We start from the raw sequence: 19855 nt of genomic DNA, 5'->3' as shown, positions 1-19855 counted from the left end.
TATCTTTTTGTAGAAGGGCTAGCCACTCCCTGATAGCTTCTCTCACAGATCTAGACAGTGTGGTGCCCACCATCCTTCTTTTACCACTCTGGCTCACTGGGGAGTCTGTCTCTACCACCACCTCCCCTGTCAGGGTATGATGCTCAGCACTGTTAGCAGTTCATGTATGTGACTGTATTTTATGATAAAGGATTCTCTGTTTAAGTTATAATTATCAGCTTAACGTATTTCTCTTCTCAGTACGCTGTGAGCTCCACAGATCTTTTTCATGTTTGTAGCCACAGAACCTCATAAGCGTTGGCCGCAAAGCAGGCATTCATTACAAGTTATCATTTTAGAATGAATGAATGATGTTCGTTTATGAGTTGAGGACAACCAGCTATCACTTTTTACTGATAAATTCTGCCACTTTAATAAAGCGATAATTTTTAGAAGACAGTGTGATTTGGCAGAAAGTCCCCGAATTTGTAATAAGAAGGTAGAACTTCTTGACCTAGGGCAGATACTTTTCTTCTGTATCTTGTTTTACTTACATTTTAAGTGGAAACCACCCGCTGAACCTACATTATGGGGCTGATGTAGAAAAGATGAAATGCCACTTTGTCAGTTGAAGGATTATCAACAACTGTAAACTGGACTACTGTTCTGGGGAATAAGCAAATTTCATCCAAACTGTTGTGTTTGGAGGTAATTCCCACTTTGTTTTATAGAGTTTGTAAAACTTCTATGATAGTTAAAAATTTGTGAAGAAAGATATGTAACTGTAATAAGTTAGTCTGTCATGTAACAGTACAAGTATTTGAAAAACAGCATAATTAGAAAATTTTTATTTTAGGGTCTTATAATTTAATTCTTTTTCTGCTATATGTGATTTTGTGTTCATGTTTTGTTTTGTCACCTACTGCTTGGATTCCAAAGACATCGTTTTTATATTCCTTTTAAGTTTTTGGTGTAATTATATTATCATTATTTTAGTGTTTTCTGCTCTTGGGCTTTCTTGATACTTTCCTGTTCGCTATTCCATGTATTTTAGTAAGTCCAGCTGGGCAAAACCATGGGCCATGGTCATCGTTTTTTTACAAACTGTAAAATCAGTCATCTTTTATAACATCTTGTGCTTGCTTTTGGGCAAGTTATTTAACCTCTTTGTGATTCACGTTCTACGTTGGTAAAATTGAGTTGTTGGTATAATTAAAGTTATAGAATTGTTAGTATAATTAAATGAGGTAAATATCCATAAATAGCTTAAAGGGAAGGGATAAAATAAAAGTTTAACTAAATAGTTTCTTATTTAAATAGTTGTTAAGTAGTTTCTAATAGTTGTTAAATAGTTTCTAATAGTTGTTAAATAGTTGCTTAAAATAGTTTCTTGTGCATGGTAAATGCTCAGTAATTTGGGTTAATTGTTGCCATGGATGATGATAGTGACACTGTATCAATGTTTCTTAAGCTTTCCCATATGTACCTGATTTTTAATTTTAGCTCTGTACTAGTATGGGGACCATTAATTTTTTATTTCCACCCCCAAATTTCCTACTTTTTAATGTAATCACAGCCATTTGATGGAGTTTTTTTCCCTAAATGTAGATTTAACTTTAAGATAAATGATGTACAGTAACTTATGTACAATTATTGAGTACAGAATTGAGCAACAGCAACAAAATAATGTCTGAAGGCTTTTCAAGTAATATAGCTTAAGAAATAAGTGTCAGAGCGCTTATGTTAGTCATTAAAAATGTCATTATTTTACTTGTTCGGGTCCACTGAAGTCAGTCATATTACACTTTCCTATTAAAATTTTACTTTTAGCATTTGCAGTGATTTCTACACTTTCTGTTATTCAAATCAGTTGCCTGCAGTACGACATCTTTACTCTAGAAATTTAGAAGATAATTTGAAGTGACTTTTTGTGGATGATATTACTTTAAAATCACAGTTTACTATAATTGTGAAGTGGTATAGATCATAACCTCCTTTGGGAAAACAAGTCTTAAATTCACTTGTTTTAACCACATATGCTTGTCGAGCATGTGGCAAATGTTGCGAGTCTAGTTTTATGGTCAACATGAAGCCTTTCTGTACATATTCCTCCAGTTAAAGTGATCGCATGGGATTAAAATTTCTATGACTGTAGTCACTATCTACTGAAATTTCAAATTTGAGGCATACTATATTTATACCAAAAGAACAAAACAAATTTTGTAAGTCATTATTTGAATCAACCTTACAGTATTCACTGTTTTATAATAAAAGTTGTTCGACTTTGTCACTCACCTTCAACCACATGATCGAAGTTTCTTAAAGCTGCTTTATGACTTAGTCACTAAAGCTTTAGTTTAAAAAAGTCTCAGTAGTGTAATAGTTAAAGCCTTGTGTACTACTTATTGTAGCTCTTCAATATTTCAATTATTAGAACTGGCATCTTATTTTCTGAACCATAACATTCAAGTATATTACGATGATAATAAGAGTACTAGTTCTTACCTGAAGGGCTTCTGCTATAATTTATTTAATTATTTCCCTGTTTGGACATTTATTTTTAAGTTTCAAAGTGTTAGGCACAACATTGTGATGACCGTAATAGGTTTTATGTTATTTTGAGTAATTAGACTTGAGGAAAAAATTAATTACAAGAAGACGGAGAGGTGTATTGAACTTAAGATTCTTAGGGCAATAGCAGTACACTTTCAAGGATGGAGGGAGTTGATGACACAAATGTTTCTTTTTTTTTTTTTTTTTTTTGAGATGGAGTCTCACTCTGTTGCCCAGGCTGGAGTGCAGTGGCGCAATCTCGGCTCACTGCAAGCTCTGCCTCCCGGGTTCACGCCATTCTCCTGCCTCAGCCTCCTGAGTAGCTGGGACTACAGGCACCCACCACCATGCCCGGCTAATTTTTTTGTAGTTTTAGTAGAGACGGGGTTTCACCGTGTTAGCCAGGATGGTCTCCATCTCCTGACCTTGTGATCCGCCCACCTCGGCCTCCCAAAGTGCTGGGATTACAGGCGTGAGCCACTGTGCCCGGCCGATGATACCAGTGTTTCATGCCTAATTTCATTCAAAAGTGATGTCTTCCCTTGATGAAGATTTATCGTTGTTTTTGTCTTATCAGATAGCATCAATGTCATTTAAGAAAAAGAAAAAAGTTTTCCTGAAGAAATAGCAAGAACTGAAAAGAGGAGAGAAAAGAAGGAGAAAGGGCAGGGGAGGGGAAATGAGAGTGAGAAAGAGAGAACACTGAAGATGGCCAGTAGGATTAACTGGAGTTTTCAGATAGATGAGGAGAAGCTTGGTATCTTCTGAAAGACCAGTGAGAAGGTGGCAGGAAAGAGATTAGGAGTTAGCACTCTACAATCCATGAGGATATTTTGGGGACAAGGCAACCTTTTTGCTGTTTGGAGCATCTTTTAGGTGTGCGGGATAAAAGGCAGAAAGTGTGTAAGAAGTTAATTATACCATCAGGGAATGTGTAAATCAGATGTTCACACCTTTAAAAAGAGCACTGACTGCTTTTGTGCCACTTAAGGGACACTTCCGTAATGGCCTGAACATGCTAATGCACTGGGCATTCTTAACAATTTCTTGTTATACTCTCTCCTTCTTTGTCTGTGTCTCCCTGTTAGAATCTTAAAAACAGAGATGACAGTACCTCCATGTGCCATGTTGAAATGTATTAATTAATTGCCATAGATGCTTTGAAAATACAATGCTAACAAATATTAGCAAGATTAACTGTAGAGACTAATCTAAGTTTTTTTCAGTTTGTAACCTTCAGTTGCTTTTTCTTTTAATAAGTTTCATAGGCGAATTTACAAAGGAATACCACTCCAGCTCAGAGGTGAAGTCTGGGCCCTCCTTCTTGAGATCCCTAAAATGAAAGAAGAAACAAGAGACCTGTATAGTGTGAGTAGCTAAAGCTAACTTGTTATTTTGAAATTAAAAAGTAAAATCCATTTCTTTTAGCATTCAAGGTGACATAAGATATTCATATGATCACTTAAAATTATATTAAAATTCTATCGCATTGGAGGTTTTGGAGGTCTATTTGTTTTCTTGATTGCAAAAATACTTCTTAAATTTTAAATAGATACTTCAGTAAAAATGTTATTGTCTGTATCAATAAGTATGAAGTGCTTTTCAAATACATAAATGATCAATTAAAGTAATTAGATGATCAATGTTAGGACGTGGTTGCATGGAAAATGGACTAACACCTAATTATAGCTGCTTGTTTGCCACATGGTGTTAATGGAGAGATTTGTGGTATCACTTTGAGAGTTCATGGGAAACAGCAGCAGAATTCAGTTTAACCAACACCTGCTGTGTACGATTCTTTTCTTCTAGCATGAAAAAAAGATGACCTTGCCCCCAAGATTATTAGGGTATCTCTAGGTTTTATTATTTATTAATAAAAAGTTAAACTTTTGACTGAGTAATAATTTTTTTCTTAAATTAGGTGCTTTAAATGTATCTCCTTGTCATCTCATAGCTATACCCTTTCTGAACCTAAATTTTCTATTAACCTTTGAAAGGAGTAAGAGATTTACATCTAAGAATCTTAGACCCATAGATTTTGAAATATGTTCCTTAGAAAATATGTACAAAAAAATTAATGTGGAATAAATGGGAAAAAATAAAAATTGCTATTTTTTTTTCTTCAACTTTTATTTTAAGTTCAGGGGTACACATGTGCAGGACGTGCAGATTTGTTACATAGGTAAATGTGTGCCATGCCATGGTGGTTTGCTGCATAGATCATCCCATCACCTAGGTATTAAGCCTTAGCACTCATTGGCTATTCTTCCTGATGCTCTCCCTCCCACCTCCACCCCTTGCTGACAGGCCCCACTATGTTTTCTTCCTCATCATGTGCCCGTATAGTCTCATTATTCAGCTCCCACTTATAAGTGAGAACATGCATTATTTGGTTTTCTGTTCTTGCGTTAGTTTGCTGAGGATAATGGCTTCCAACTCCATCGATGTCCTGGCAAAGGACATGATGTCTGAGAGAACATAATATGAAATATAACCCCAGCACCTAGTACAGTGTGCCTAGCATATGGTAGGTGCTCTGTTAGTATTTGTTTAAATAATGAAAGTAGAAAATGAAAGAAAAAGCACTTTATTTACATGCTGTATTCATTTCCTAGGGCTGCTGTAACCAAGTACCACAAACTAAGCGGCTCAAAACAACAGAACTCTCTCTCACACAGTTCTTGAGGACAGAAGTCCAAAATTAAGGTGTCAGCAGGACAACACTTTCTCTCAGGGCTCTAGGGAGGCATCCTTCCTGGCCTCTTCCAGCCTCTGGTGGTGGCCTACCATCCTTAGTGCATTTTGGCATCGCTCCATCCCTGTCTTCCTTATCACCTGGCTATCCTCCCTCCTGTGAATGTGTGTCTGTCTTTCCTGATAGGGACAATAGTTATTGCATGTAGGGTCCATCATCCAGGATGACCTCATCTTAACTTGATTACCCCGGCAGAGGCCCCATTTCCAGATGAGGTCACAGTCACAGGTTCTTGGTGGACATGAGTTTTGGAGGGACACTATTCATCCCAGCTTGCCTGCTAATAGTACTCTTAATTTTCAGTTATATTTTAGACTTTTTCTATGTAGAATAAAATTATCAGATGGCCAGTTAATACAAGAGAACCATTTAGTAAAATCTGACAGCAACTACAACAAAAGAATGACTTGCCTGCCAGTACCTTCAAGCCTATGATTTTCAACACTGTCATCAATATTATTTTTACTATTTGAGTTTCCCCCAGCATCATTATTTAGCCAACTTTTTTTTCCTTTCTCATCCACTCTTTCTCTCTCTCTCCACACATCCTCCACGAACTGGAACTTCAGTAGGACTAAAACTACAACCTTCTTTTAATCTGCCGAGACTTTTCTCAGATGGGTGAAATTATTTGGACCCAGCATATTATCAGCATTCAGTCCTTCAAGTTCCCCTGGTGGCCTGTTTGTCCTTTCTTGTCCCCGTAAAGCTCTGTGGGTGGTATTGAAGAACGTATGAAGATGAATAGGTACAGTGGCAAGAATCTTTTCTTCTAGGTTGGAGGAGACATGGTTGCATAGAAATATTTAATAATAGTCTGTGATAAATACTCTAAAAGTAGGAGTTGAAAAGAGGGTAAGAAAAGAAATCACCTTTATGGTTCAGGAAGACTTCATGGAGTAGGAGGTGTCTTGGTGGGGCTTTGTTTCCTACAGGAAGGAAAAAGATTGGTGAATTTCAAAGCACATTGCAAAGACCTTCCCTGATCTCCTCCAATTTGGATCTGATTAGTTTTAACTTGAAGCTTCATATTGCCGTATTTTAAAATAAAGTACCTACTTTACCATGAGGAGAGCTGACATTGTTTGAATACTTTTATGTCTAAGTGCTCTATGGGAATTACCTCATTTAGTTCCTGCAACCATGCCAAGATGCAGGTTTTGTCATTATTATATTTATCTTACACATGAGGAAACTGAGCTTAGCAAGGCTAGGTGACTTTTCACCCCAAGGTTAGCAAGTGGCAGGGGTAGGATTTACTATCCAAGCTGTCTTGGCTGCTCCCATCTAATATGTTTTCCTCTTCTGTTATCTCATTTTTATTTTTCTCTCTTGCATTTAGCAGTGTACCTTACAGATGGTATAGGATCAGACCATAGTGGAAAACAGCTTCATCCACAGCCTTAGTGTGGCTCAGTAATCTCGTAGGCCAAACTCACAATGATAATCCTAATTTTTTTTTTTTTTTTTGAGACAGAGTGTCACTCTGTTGCCCAGGCTGGAGTGCAGTGGTGTGATCTCGGCTCACTGCAACCTCCACCTCCTAGGTTCAAGCAGTTCTCTGCTTCAGCCTACCGAGTAGCTGGGATTACAGGTGCCCGCCACCATGCCCGGCTAATTTTTCTATTTTTAGTAGAGATGGGGTTTCACCATGCTGGCCAGGCTAGTCTTGAACTCCCTGACCTCGTGATCCACCCGCCTTGGCCTCCCAAAGTGCTGGGATTACAGGCGTGAGCCACTGTGCCTGGCCAATAATGCCAATTTTTTATCTAAATGCTTTCCACTGTACTTCTGCCCTCAGGTTTATGGGTTCATTTGATCCCATTTTTTAAAATAAAGTATTCATTTTTATATTACTGTGACGCTCGTGGATCTCAACCCACCTAATCTTAAAGGTAACTGTGGAAATTGTTTACCTGTTTTCATTCAGGAGTAAAAAATATGTTTGATTCCTGCATTCCATGCATTAGCTTATAAACATTTTAGGACATAAATAATATTTCTGACCTATTATTTTTTACATACTTACCCGGGCTTTTCTTCCACCATGAGGCCTTTTTTATGATGGATTTTCTTGTCCTCTGGAGGAACTGATACTATAGATGCGTTTGGGTCTTTTCTGCCTTCCTATTAACTTTTATTTTAAGGCATTTTATTTTATCATGTCTTGTCAAACATTTTCTTCCTGTGTTTTGACATCTCATCTTTTACAAGGAAGCCTGTAGAACAACAATTGAAACCTCTTTACTTGCCCATTATCTTTTTTGTTTTTTCTTTCTTTTTTTTTTTTTTTTGAGACTGAGTCTCACTCTTGTTGCCCAGGCTGGAGTGCAGTGGCGCGATCTCGGCTCACTGCAAGCTCCGCCTCCTGGGTTCGCACCATTCTCCTGCCTCAGCCTCCTGAGTAGCTGGGACTACAGGTGCCCGCCACCATGCCCGGTTATTTTTTTTCACATTTTTAGTAGAGACGGGGTTTCACCGTGTTAGCCAAGATGGGCTGCATCTCCTGACCTTGTGATCCCCCCACCTCACCCTTCCAAAGCACTGGGATTACAGGCGTGAGCCACTGTGCCCGGCCTTGCCCATTATCTTTAAAAAAAAGATGGAAGAGATTTTTGGATTTATATGTAAATATGTACAGATTTATTTTTCAAGCTAAATTTTTATAATATCTTCTGAACCACCTTTTCCAGAAATAATATACAATAATATTTTAGTGGCCATATGAATCTAATACAATACTCTAAATGTCTTCCTCTGTCTTGAGAATTCTGAAACATACTGTGGCTGTTCTTCCTGTTTTAAAAAGCTGCAGAAGCCCCTTCTCTGAGCTTCAATACACAAAAATACACAGACTCATAAAACACTTAACATACACATACTTATTCTAGACATGCCCAAATAGCCTTATTCTAGACATGCCCAGATAGCCTTATAATAGACATGCCCAGATAACCTTCTTTCCACTTTTAGCTGAAGTCGGGAACAGTTATGTTTTTATGTATATTTATTGGAATTGATTCAAGCAGAAGTCCGTATTACCAGTACATGGTAAATAGGTCAATATAACATATGTATATAAATTCTTATTTATATTAAACATGGTTAAATTTTAATCTCCCATCTATTTAAACATGGGAGATTCAACATACTCATTTAGCTCCCTTTCCCTTGAAATGCCACTAAATTGATAGCAGAGTTTTTATTATAAAAAGGCAAACCCACAGAAATAAGAAAATGGGAGATGCTTAACAGCTACCAGTTTTGGAAAATGAGAATGCAGACAGACATTTAGTAAACTTAGCAAACCTGAGGAAGCTAAATCCTAGGCTGGCAGTGGGAATTGGAGAAGCAACCTGATTAGTAGCTCAGAATCTCCGTAAGGCTTGGTAATTGCCAACTGCAGGAACCTCTGGAAGTGGAGGTGAAGCTAAACACAGAAGTGGTTGAAAGTCTGTTTCAGAAGCAGTTAGAGCTCCTTAGCTCCCTCAGTGCTAGCCCAAGACTGGAGGTTTGTTATTTGGCGAGGATGAAACAGAGGGCCTCTGGACTAGGGAAAACGCAGACCTTGCTGAGGGTGAGCTGCTGTCATGAAAGCAGAGGAGTTGAGTAGTTTAAATTTTGGACAGTCCAGCCTTTTTCCTCAACTCACCTCCCAGATCACTAGCAGCCAGGTGCTTGTCTTCCTGACAGGAGATTGGAAGAGCGTTCTGTGGGGGATGTGATCAGCATAAGAAAATAAACCCAAAGGTACTGACTTCAGGGAACCCCAGTCCAACTGCTTGGCCACATCCCTCCACGAGCAGGATCACAGTCAGGAAGCCTCATCCAGGCATGCAGCTTTTTTGTGTCCCACTTTTAAACAAAAGCAGAAAACGAAGTTTTGCTGTTCATTTGAAGAAGGGAGCTAACGTGAAAGACAAGTGGAAGCAAATGAAGAAAGCAGCTTGTAAGAAACAGATTATAGTGTAAAGAAGAGAATCTAAAAAACTATTTTTAATATCTTCAGAGAAAAATAGATACTGCATCCATAAAACAAGTATAGAATGCTATAAAAAGGAACACTCAAAAACAACAGAGCTTATGAATATAACAAATATTAGTAATGAAAAACTTAATTGAAAATGACAATTGAAGAAATTCCCAGAATGTCAGTTATAAAAGCAAAGAGATGTAAAATAATGCAGAAAAATACAAGAAAATTAGATGATAGCCTAGGAGTTCCCAGACTGTAATAATAAGAGTTTCAGAAAAAGAAAATGGGAATGGAGGGAGAGTGTGGGCGGCAAGTCATCCAGGTGCTGAGGCAAGAGACTGAGGACACGAGCTGTTCCAGTATAATAAAATATAAAACAAGAATAGTTATACCAGATGTAGATCTTAGATATGATTATATATGAATATCATTAATCATTAGTTTGTAGCAATTACTCTATATTCCAATATTATAATAATCCTCGCTCTATAATCATAACCTAGGAAAAACCAGGCCATACAGAGATAGGAGCTGAGGGGACACAGTGAGAAGTGACCAGAAGACAAGAGTGCGAACCTTCTGTTATGCCCGGACAGGGCCACCAGAGGGCTCCTTGGTCTAGCGGTAACGCCAGCATCTGGGAAGACGCCCGTTGCCAGGCGGACCGAGGTCTAGCAGTAGCGTAAGTGTCAAGGGAAAACACCGGCTACTTAGCAGATCGGGAAAGGGAGTCTCCCTTTCCCCGGGGGAGTTTAGAGAAGACTCTGCTCCTCCACCTTTTGTGGAGGGCCTGACATTAGTCAGGCTCGCCTGCAGTTATCCGGAGGCCTAACCGTCTCCCTGTGATGCTGTGCTTCAGTGGTCACGCTCCTAGTCCGCCTTCATGTTCCATCCTGTACACCTGGCTCTGCCTTCTAGATAGCAGTAGTCAATTAGTGAAAGTACTAAAAGTCTCTAATAAGCAGAAATAATGGCGTAAGCTGTCTCTCTGTCTCCCTCTCTCTCTCTGCCTCAGCTGCCAGGCAGGAAAGGGCCCCCTGTCCAGTGGACACGTGACCCACATGACCTTACCTATCATTGGAGATGACTCACACTCTTTACCCTGCCCCTTTTGCTTTGTATCCAATAAATAACAGCGCAGCCAGACATTCGGGGCCACTACCGGGCTCCGCGCATTGGTAGTAGTGGTCCCCCGGGCCCAGCTGTCTTTTATCTCTTTGTCTTGTGTCTTTATTTCTACACTCTCTCGTCGCCACACACGGGGAGAAACTCACCGACTCTATGGGGCTGGACCCTACAGGAAGGGAAGATGAAGAAATTGACACATGAATTGTTGAAGATGTCTGAGAGCTGAAAGATTTGGGTAGGAGTTTTTAAGATTGGAAGGATTCACTAAGTGCCCAACCCTGTGGATAAAAATAGATCCAAACTCAGTACTGAAATGTGAAGTTTCAATACATGGAGAGAGAAACTCCTACAAGCTTCTAGAGAGAAAACGCAGATTGCACATAAAGAAACAGAATAGCAACACTGGAAGCCAGAAGACGGTGAAGCTGTGCCTTTTGAGCAAAAATATTTTCCAACTTAGAATTCTAAAACAGCCAAATAGTTAAATAAGAGGGTAGAATGATCAGATATTCAAAGTTTCAAAAATTTTATCTTCCATATAGCCTTTCACAGGAGCTACTAAAGGGTGTGTTCCTGCAGAGCAAGGGAAGAACCTGAGAAAAAAAGATAGGAGACCAGGAAACAGGGGGCCCAACATGGGAGAAAACCACCCCAGCAGGTGGAGAAGGGAGGCTCCAAGACCTGAGCTGTGCAGCAGGCCCAGAGGTCAGGCTGCACAGGCAGGAGAAGGCCCAGAGATCAGGCTGTACAGGCAGGAGCAGGCCCAGAGGTCCGGCCGCACAGGCAGGAGCAGGCCCAGAGGTCCGGCCGCACAGGCAGGAGCAGCAGACAGCAAGATGAAGCTGGTGGAACACCTACTCTACTGGAACATCATCTGAGGAGATTATACCATTTATAGTGAGCTTAGGATTGAATTAGGTGGGAAACAAAGCAAATTGAGAAACAAGGCAATGATTAGCTTCACGGAAAACAAAAGCATCATCCTGGAAAGAAACAAGAAATCATAACAGACTGCATGGCTCAGCCATGAAGAACTTTCACATAGTTCAGCAATGCCAACTCTGAAAAGTTCTCTATCCTAAATTAAAATTAACTAGATAGACAGGATGGAAGAGAAGGAAGGTAGGGGAAGAGGGAGAAGCAGGCAGTAGGAGAAATGGGGGAATGGAGGGGAGGGAAAGTTTCTATTGTGTACCTTTTTGTATATATAGTTTTGATTTTTTTTAACCATTGAGTGATTTTTTTAAACCAAAAACTTTTTAATGAGAATTATTATTTGTCATAGAGTTTTCAGCAACTAATTTCCATAAAAATCTGTTCTGTTCTCTCTTTTTCTCTTCAGAAATTAAAACACAGAGCACGGGGCTGTTCACCTGACATCAGACAAATAGACCTGGATGTCAACCGCACATTTCGGGACCACATTATGTTTAGAGACAGATATGGTGTTAAGTGAGTAAAGTTTAATATTATGAAATGTTAATCGCATTTATAAATAGTCTTTATTAACTTAAAATTAGAATGCCTTTATAGACTGTAATTTCGATTTAGGTCCTAAAGGTTTAAACTTTTGCAGATCATTTGCGTCCGTGTTGTGTGAAACTTAAGATCTAATTTAACTTAAATTTTTTAACCTTTGATATAGCATGTGCTATAAAATTGGTAAAGACTCATTTTATAATCTAGGGATTCTTAGAAATATAGTAGATACTTTTATTAGAAGTCATAGAAGAATGACAGTGTGTGTAAAAACTTTGTCAGTGATAAATATATCTCTATGACCTTGACGCCCATGCATAAATGAAACTTTTTTTAAAAAAGGGACATGAAATGAGAAATTAATGAATTGATACATCATTGCTATGACAACTTATAAATGAGAAGTACAGTTTTGCTGATCTCTGTATCAGTCAGAGAGTCTAATCAGGAAACAGAAACCAATAGGAGATATATGTTAGGACATTTCAAGGTATTGGCTTCTCCAGCTGTCGGGGCTGATTAGGCAAGGCCAAAATCCACAGGGCAGGCCATGGGAAAGGACAGTCTGGGCCTCGGGGATGAGCTGAAGCTGCTGGCCACAGGCAGAGTTTCTTCTTCAGGGAAACCTCAAATCTGCCCTTAAGGCCTTTCAACAGATTGAATGAGGCCTGCCCAGATCTTCTAGGATAATCTCTCCTACTTAAAGTTAACAGATTATGGATTTTTATCAATCTACAAAATACGTTCCCAGTGACACCTAGATCAGTGTTTTGGATATCTGGGGATTGTTGTTTAGCCAAGTTGACACCCAACGCCAACCACTGCAGTCCAGCCTTGTCAACTTGGCACTCACACACACCACCTTAAACAATTTCCAAGTAAGATAGTAACCAAGTCATCCTTCCACCTAACATGATACCATTATTCTGCTCACAGCTGAAATGTGCTAATTCTTTCCCCACGTGAGGATGCCAAGTCTTTGGGAGATGATCACACTTCTGCTTTAGTATCCTGTAACTTACACACTGTGGTATAAAGTTGACTGTTATTAAGATACCTTATGTTAGATGATAAGGTAAAAGAGAGGGAAGAAGAAAATATTTGTTGGTATATATACAAGCATATTTACAAAAAAGTAAGGAAGAAATACTCATAATAATTGTAGCAATCACTTCTGTGACTGGTCGTGTGGTCACAGGTGGTGTTTATAATGCCACGTTTCACTGCCCATTCCATATTCCCTTTGCCCTCAGCAAGCACTCAGATGGTTGTGGTTCTTTACCTAGAGGGATAAGTCAAACCTTTCTTCCTGAAAATCTGAACCTAGCAGTTCTGCCTGAATTGGTAGTTTTCCATTGACTTTCATCACAGGGCTCAGTGATACTAGTGAGAGATGCCCCAAGTGTTCTCCTGCATTCCAGATGTACTCCTCCTTGTGTCTGTTGTGTCATAGCAACCCATGTTCCCCTTAGTAATCAGGATAATCCCCCCAGCCCACACAGCCACGTCCTTCTTTGCCTGTTGGTTCAGAAGCATAAGGAGCCCAAAGTGGTTGGGTGGCAGTTTCAGCTTCCAGGTCAGTGGAATCACTGTTATGTCTCATGGTGGAAGCATTCCTCCTTTTGGAACTAAGATCTCTAGACCAGCAGAACCCAAGCTTGCAGGGCCAAGAAGCAAACGCTTTGCTAGTGGATCTCTAGAGAGAATGATGAGTGGAGCCACTCCTACTTGCAGCCTTTGAATCTTGGATCCTTGAATCCTGGCTATGGGAAAAACAGCACCTTGAATTGGAGCCTGATATGGAGCATATTCAGCATCCCAAGGACATCACCCTATCCCTGCAGGGTATTGTACCTTGCTGGCAATGTCACTGAGCCTTCAAAAGGCCATTCCACCATTCTGTCAAGCCAGCTGCTTCTATCAGAAGGGTCTCAAAGTGAGATAGATCAGCAAAAGAAGGCAACAAATTTTAGGAATTTTGAAGTGTTTTGTGTTTTCTTGGTATAAATCCTTTCAGAATGAATATTATCTAGTCTTGAATTTAGACTTTTTAGAGTGTTGTTTGAATTTGAACTTGGGATAATTTATTACATTAGTAATTTTATCTGGATTATCTGTTTTCAGTCAGTCTTTGGTTTATTTTTTTAAGTTTGTAATTTTTAAAATATGTGAAATTACTAAATTGTATTTAATGTAAGTTTTTTTCTCTAGGCAACAATCCTTATTCCATGTGCTTGCTGCCTATTCTATTTATAACACGGTAAGTTGGGGCCTGCCTGCCCAAGGTCTTTGAGTTGTATTCTGAGACACTCCCTACTTAGCAGGGCCCTGTGGGCACATTTCTGCATCTCAGAGCTAGGTGGTCTCCATGGTCTCTTTAGCTCTGTGGATCTTTTTAAGCTGAAACCCTGTGATAACCCTAGGGCCTTAGAGCAGAGCTGATTCTGAAGTGGAAGAACCTAAATATGACCACAGTATGCCAGTGAGTCTCACCTTTTCTCTCTCCCTCCATATTGTTTTGCTTTGTAATGTTTTGTGTTGTTTTGTTTTTATTTTTAAGCAGATATACAGGGTAGAAGGACAGGAAGTGGGTGGCTTGGTTAATTTTTGCTTGACTTTTTATAACTCTCTTTGCTCTTAGGAGGTTACTTTTCACAATCACATTTATCTATTAGGTGAGGTCCAAACAAGGTAACTATGCCCTTACTGGCTATCCCCAGGAGGAGGCTGAACTCTTTGGTAACAGACATGCTCTTCTTAAGGCATTCAGCATTGTTGGGGGAGAAGATAATCTGGGATAGATTAGTTTGTGTTGGACTTAATGTGGGTGTTAAATGAATACTTGTTGACTAGGTCCCAGGGAGGACCTTTGAACCTTGGGATGTATAATTTCTATTGTTAAAACCTTTAAATTATGAGAACAGAAATTCGCTCAAACTAGGAAAAGTTAAAAAGGGGTTTTTAAAGGGACATCTCATAGGAAGGAAGCACTAGTTGGGCCTCACCGGAATTGGAGCTGGAAGGTGGGAAGCCTCTGGTGAGAAGGAAAGCTGCACCTTCCGTCTCTCCCATTCTGGGGGCCACTCAGTATCTCAGATGATCTCTGTGAACTGCTCAGTTCACTGTTTCTCTCTCCAGATTGCTTCCTTTGCCTACTGGCCAGTTATACTGTGGCTCAGATTGCACCCACAGACTCATTGTGAGCATTCTGTTCCAGTACGTACCCCCATCTGATTACAGTCTCTGGCTTTGTTCACATTTCATAGAGACAGTGTCTGATGAGTCAGTGCAACCAAATAACTGTTCCCCTGGGGTCAGCTGTCCTCTTCTGGTCCATTAGCTGTGGTTCCTGTGGCACAAGCATGAATCCTTAAGGCCACATCATAAGCAGGGACTATGGGGAGAGTGGGTATTTCTTAGAGAGGAGGCATAGACTGTGCATGGGCATCCCAAGATGTGTCTGCTTAAGGGTTCAGAAATCTAGAGGAGACGAGACAGCATACTGGGTATTGTAGAAGGGGAGACTTTGCCAGCAACTGAGCAAAGGAGGAATAGTGAGCTAAGAATCATACATAAAGTGAAATAAATATTATCACTCTTTAAAGAAAATGTGACAGTATTGAACAGAGTCCAATAAAAATATGTAGCAATTTAGACTTTGTACCTGTGCATTTATTTTTTAGCACAATTTTATTCTCTTATGTGGCATAATACTGTAAAGAGTATAGTATTTGTCTCTAGAATGGACCATTAAACGATGTGTGTAGGCATTTTCTGGTTTTTATAGAGTAGCTTTTTCTCTGTACATATGCATGTAATTCGACTGAACTCCCCAGCTTCTGTGTTCCCCTTTGCTCCCCAGGAAGTCGGGTATTGTCAGGGGATGAGCCAGATCACAGCTTTACTCCTCATGTATATGAACGAGGAAGATGCCTTCTGGGCTCTGGTCAAACTCTTCTCAGGCCCTAAACATGCCATGCATGGTAAGAAAACCCTGTGCTTTATCTAAACAATCAAGGTAGGGAAAAAAGTAGATTAAAACAAAACCAAAGATGCTTGCAAGAGTTACATACAGCAAATTTAATGTCTCAGGGCTCGTTGAGTTCATTAGTATTTGTTACTAGTTTCTTCTTTCATTTTTCATTATTGAACTTTTCTAAAACATTTACATTTATTTTCCTTTGTCTTTACTCCAAGGTATATTGTTGGCATTTTAAAATTCTTCCTTACTTGCCCTTGGTCAAAAGAAACTAATTTAGGTTTGGAGGAATTTAAGAACAGGTATATTATTGGGAGAAATAAAAGATGCCTTTTAATCAAAACTTTTAGATGGTCATGAAATTATCATTTCAGTGAAATGTTTACCATTGACTGGATATTGTGATATATAACAACTTGTCAAAAAAACAGTAATTGAGAAATGACACTTAGGTTTTTAAAGAAAAGGTAATAATTAAGTAGTTTTATATTTCAAGTGTAGTTTTTGTTTTTTCACATAAAATTGGTTCCACTTTAAATAAAAGGTTGATAACGTGTTCTAGGCACTCGATTATTTAATATCTCAGAACCTGCTGATTTTTTGGTTTTCAAGTTAACACTGTTTATAATAACTGTTTCCTTGTTTTTGCCAAATTAAGCAATAAACTTTATTTCAGAGAGTTTAGATTACAACTGTTGAGACAGGGTCTTGCTCTGTCACACAGGCTGGAGTGCAGTGGTGTGACTCATTGCAGTCTTGACCTGGGATCAAGCCATCCTCCCGCCTCATTAGCCTCTCTAGTATCCGGAACCACACAGGCATGTGCCTCCATGCCTGGCTAATTTTTTAAATTTTTTGTAGAGATGAGGTCTCCTTATGTTGAGTAGGCTGGTCTCAGTCTCCTGGACTCAAGTGAACCTCCCGCCTCAGCCTCCCAAAATACTGGGATTACAGGTGTGAGCCACAGCCCCCACCCTTAGATCACAACTTGTCTTGGAAATAAAAGTGGCATTTGTTCATATAATGCAAAATTATTTTCCCAGTGCCATCAAATTTAAATGATTTTAACACTAGTTATTCTAAGTGTTAATATCAAATTTAAAATAATTTTAACACTAGTTATTCTAAGAATGGATCTTCCAAGTTCAGTTTGTGAATAAGCTTTGTGTGGTGAGGAACCTGCTATATATTTAAAGTACTGTTTTAATATTTTCAAAATTATGACTTTCTATAGCCCATTGTTTGTGAAGTCTCACACTCTGACCATGTGAGGATATTGTGTGTGTGTGGAAGAGTGAGGGGGTATGTATGTGTTTGCATTTGTCTTTCTCCCTTAGTGTTTCTTGCCAATTACTTAACAAATATCATCTGCATGGTAACTGGGTCTGGGCGCTTTGCATCTAGTAAATAGACTCTAAAAGTAAGACATGTTATTATATTGAGTTGCCATCCAGTAGGCAGTATCATTCCAAAAGGCATCTTGAAGAAAGCCGCTCTTCCCTGTCAGTCTTTATTTTGCTTTCCCATGGGATTGTGTTGCTGATCTGTCTTGAGGTACAATAGAATGCAAATTTAACTGGTATGTAATTGTGTCCAAGACTGTCCAATTTTAGGAAGTGGTCATTTCTTTTAAACCTGTTTGATAGCTTACCTTCAGCAATTATTGTCACTAGACTAATCTATAAAACAATATTAATTCTACTATCCTAACTACTTAGAATGTAGTTTGGCTCATTATTAAGGGTCAGTTTATACTTAGAGATGTTTGTTTCTATGTCTGCCTATGAAATTTTATAACTAAAGGTTACTTTCTAGTGTGAAGGTGGTTTCACTTATAAATGTGTGGAATTGAAGCTAAGGATGAAAATATAAAATATGAGATCTGGAACATCAGTGGAAAATGAAGAACTGTGAGGCTTCTTAGCATTTTTGAGCTAGTTATTACTGAACTGTATTGACTTTTCGAAAATTAGACTTTTCTTGAAAATTTTTCAACTTCCATTCCTATCAAATTGACTATGAAAGTGGCACTGATAGATACGGATTTTTTTTAATGAAACAATTTCACTGAAAAATATTACTAAAGGAGAAATAGAATCTCTGTCTCTGGAAATTTTTACACACACCCTAGAAAACTGAGAACTAGTTAAGAAATAATTCTGCCCAGTAGATTGTAAAGCACCATTGCCCAATAGCATGTGCCTCAGGTTTTTGGTGGAATAGTTTCATTTTGGGGCAGCAGACTTTCTGGGGGGAAAATGGACTCCAAGATCACATAAGTGTGGGAGACTGAGTGAAAGAAAAACAAGTTTCATTAAGTCTAAAAGGCAAGAACATTAATAAGCTAAAATGCCTCATGAATATCTAAGAAGGATGTAAATGTGTCCTCTGGTTTCTTTTTCAAAAGCATAGAACGTCTGTTAACATCTTTCAAAGTTGCATGGAACCCAGGTTGGATCCTAATGTAGAAGAATCATCAAGTCTGTTGAGTGGACTTTCTTTTTAATGGATTGTATAGAATATCATGAAGAAAAATAGATGTAAACTTCAATGAGTTAAATACACAAAATTAATGCTAACCATTTGTAATTTGTTACTTCTTAGATATAGATTATATTGTATAGTCACTTGGGATAAAATACCATTTTGGATATAACACTGATCATCTAGTGCCTGTATTTTTAGCAGATGTTAAATACAGCTTTTTAGGAAAGGATTAAAAAGCGATTTAAAACTTTGGGAACTTTATACTAATGAAATTCTTAGAGTAAGCCTGAAAAAAGTAATAAATTGTTATTTAACATATTAAGAGTAAAACAAAATGACTAGTCAGGGTTGGAATAATATATTACAAATATATGCATTTAAGATATGGCCCAATATCTTAAAAGAACAGATAATCTTGATAAATGTCTTCAGTGTCCTTTTTTTTTTTTTTTTTAAGGTTTCCCTTTAAATTCAAAAATACAAAGTTATAGAAGATCTTTAGCAAACAAATCCTAGGCTAAAAGTTTCATTACCCAAAGCTTATATACAGTTATTTCCTGGGTGGAGAGAAAAAATATTTTGGTAACTACTGAATGTTTCTTTTTATTTTTGACAGTTACAAATGAAATATGTTGTGTTTTAAGATTGGAGGGTTTTGTTGGTATTGTTTATGAAGTGTTGTTTTTATGTTTGTATTCTAGGCTTTTTTGTCCAAGGTTTTCCTAAACTCTTGAGGTTTCAAGAACATCATGAAAAAATACTGAACAAATTTCTGTCCAAGCTTAAGCAACACTTGGTAGGTAGATGTGCCACTGACTTACACCCACCTACCCACCACCCAAAAAAAGCTGGGATAATTAAATTGTCTTTGGTCCAATTACCTTATTAATTTATAGTGTCATCCATTTCATTTACTATGCAGTTATAATTCCCAGTTGTTTACAAACCATTAGATTTGTAAAATTTAATATTGACAGGCTATCACAGTTCTTACTGAGGGATTTGAACTTCTTTGAAGCTAATAATACAAACAATGTGATAATTTAAAGATATGGGATCTCCCAGTTGTTTTGGAGGTTTTTTCATTGTACAAAAAGTATTTTTTCAGGGTCACAGAAACTCGTTGTTAGTGAACTATATATATATGCCTTACTATAAAACACAGTAGTTTAGTAAAACAAAGAAAGCTTACTGTAAAATATATTAAAGAGAATCTAACTGTTGTATTACAGTCCTGTCATAAGAGGAATTTATTCTTGGAGTGATTTTGAGAAGTAAATGTGTTTAGCTTTGATAGCTGCATCCAACAGCCTTCCTAACTTAGTATTATTTTGTTAAATTTAGTTTGCTACAATCCATAAATTGTGAGCTCTTTGTTTTTTCAGGATTCTCAAGAAATCTACACAAGTTTTTACACAATGAAATGGTTTTTTCAGTGTTTCCTTGATCGTGTAAGTATTTATTTACAAAACTCAGTCATAAAATTATAAATACAAGGTGAGGGGAAGCTGTTAACCTT

At 38.2% G+C, this 19855-nt stretch overlaps 1 protein-coding gene across 3 annotated transcripts in view; it reads left to right on the top strand.

Moving 5' to 3' along the window:
- Positions 1 to 19855, top strand: part of USP6NL (USP6 N-terminal like) — a 152702-nt gene that overhangs the window by 106451 nt on the left and 26396 nt on the right. For all 3 annotated transcript variants that reach the window (XM_009457939.5, XM_054660705.2, XM_521413.9), the window contains 6 exons: positions 3793 to 3900; positions 11734 to 11843; positions 14082 to 14130; positions 15733 to 15853; positions 19038 to 19132; positions 19722 to 19787. In XM_009457939.5, coding sequence (XP_009456214.4) covers positions 3793 to 3900; positions 11734 to 11843; positions 14082 to 14130; positions 15733 to 15853; positions 19038 to 19132; positions 19722 to 19787 — 549 coding nt within the window. The remainder of the gene's footprint in view (positions 1 to 3792; positions 3901 to 11733; positions 11844 to 14081; positions 14131 to 15732; positions 15854 to 19037; positions 19133 to 19721; positions 19788 to 19855) is intronic.

The sequence above is a fragment of the Pan troglodytes genome, chromosome 8 (assembly GCF_028858775.2).
Source record: "Pan troglodytes isolate AG18354 chromosome 8, NHGRI_mPanTro3-v2.0_pri, whole genome shotgun sequence".
Taxonomy (NCBI): Eukaryota; Metazoa; Chordata; class Mammalia; order Primates; family Hominidae; genus Pan; species Pan troglodytes.
This window is presented reverse-complemented; position numbering and strand designations above follow the sequence as displayed.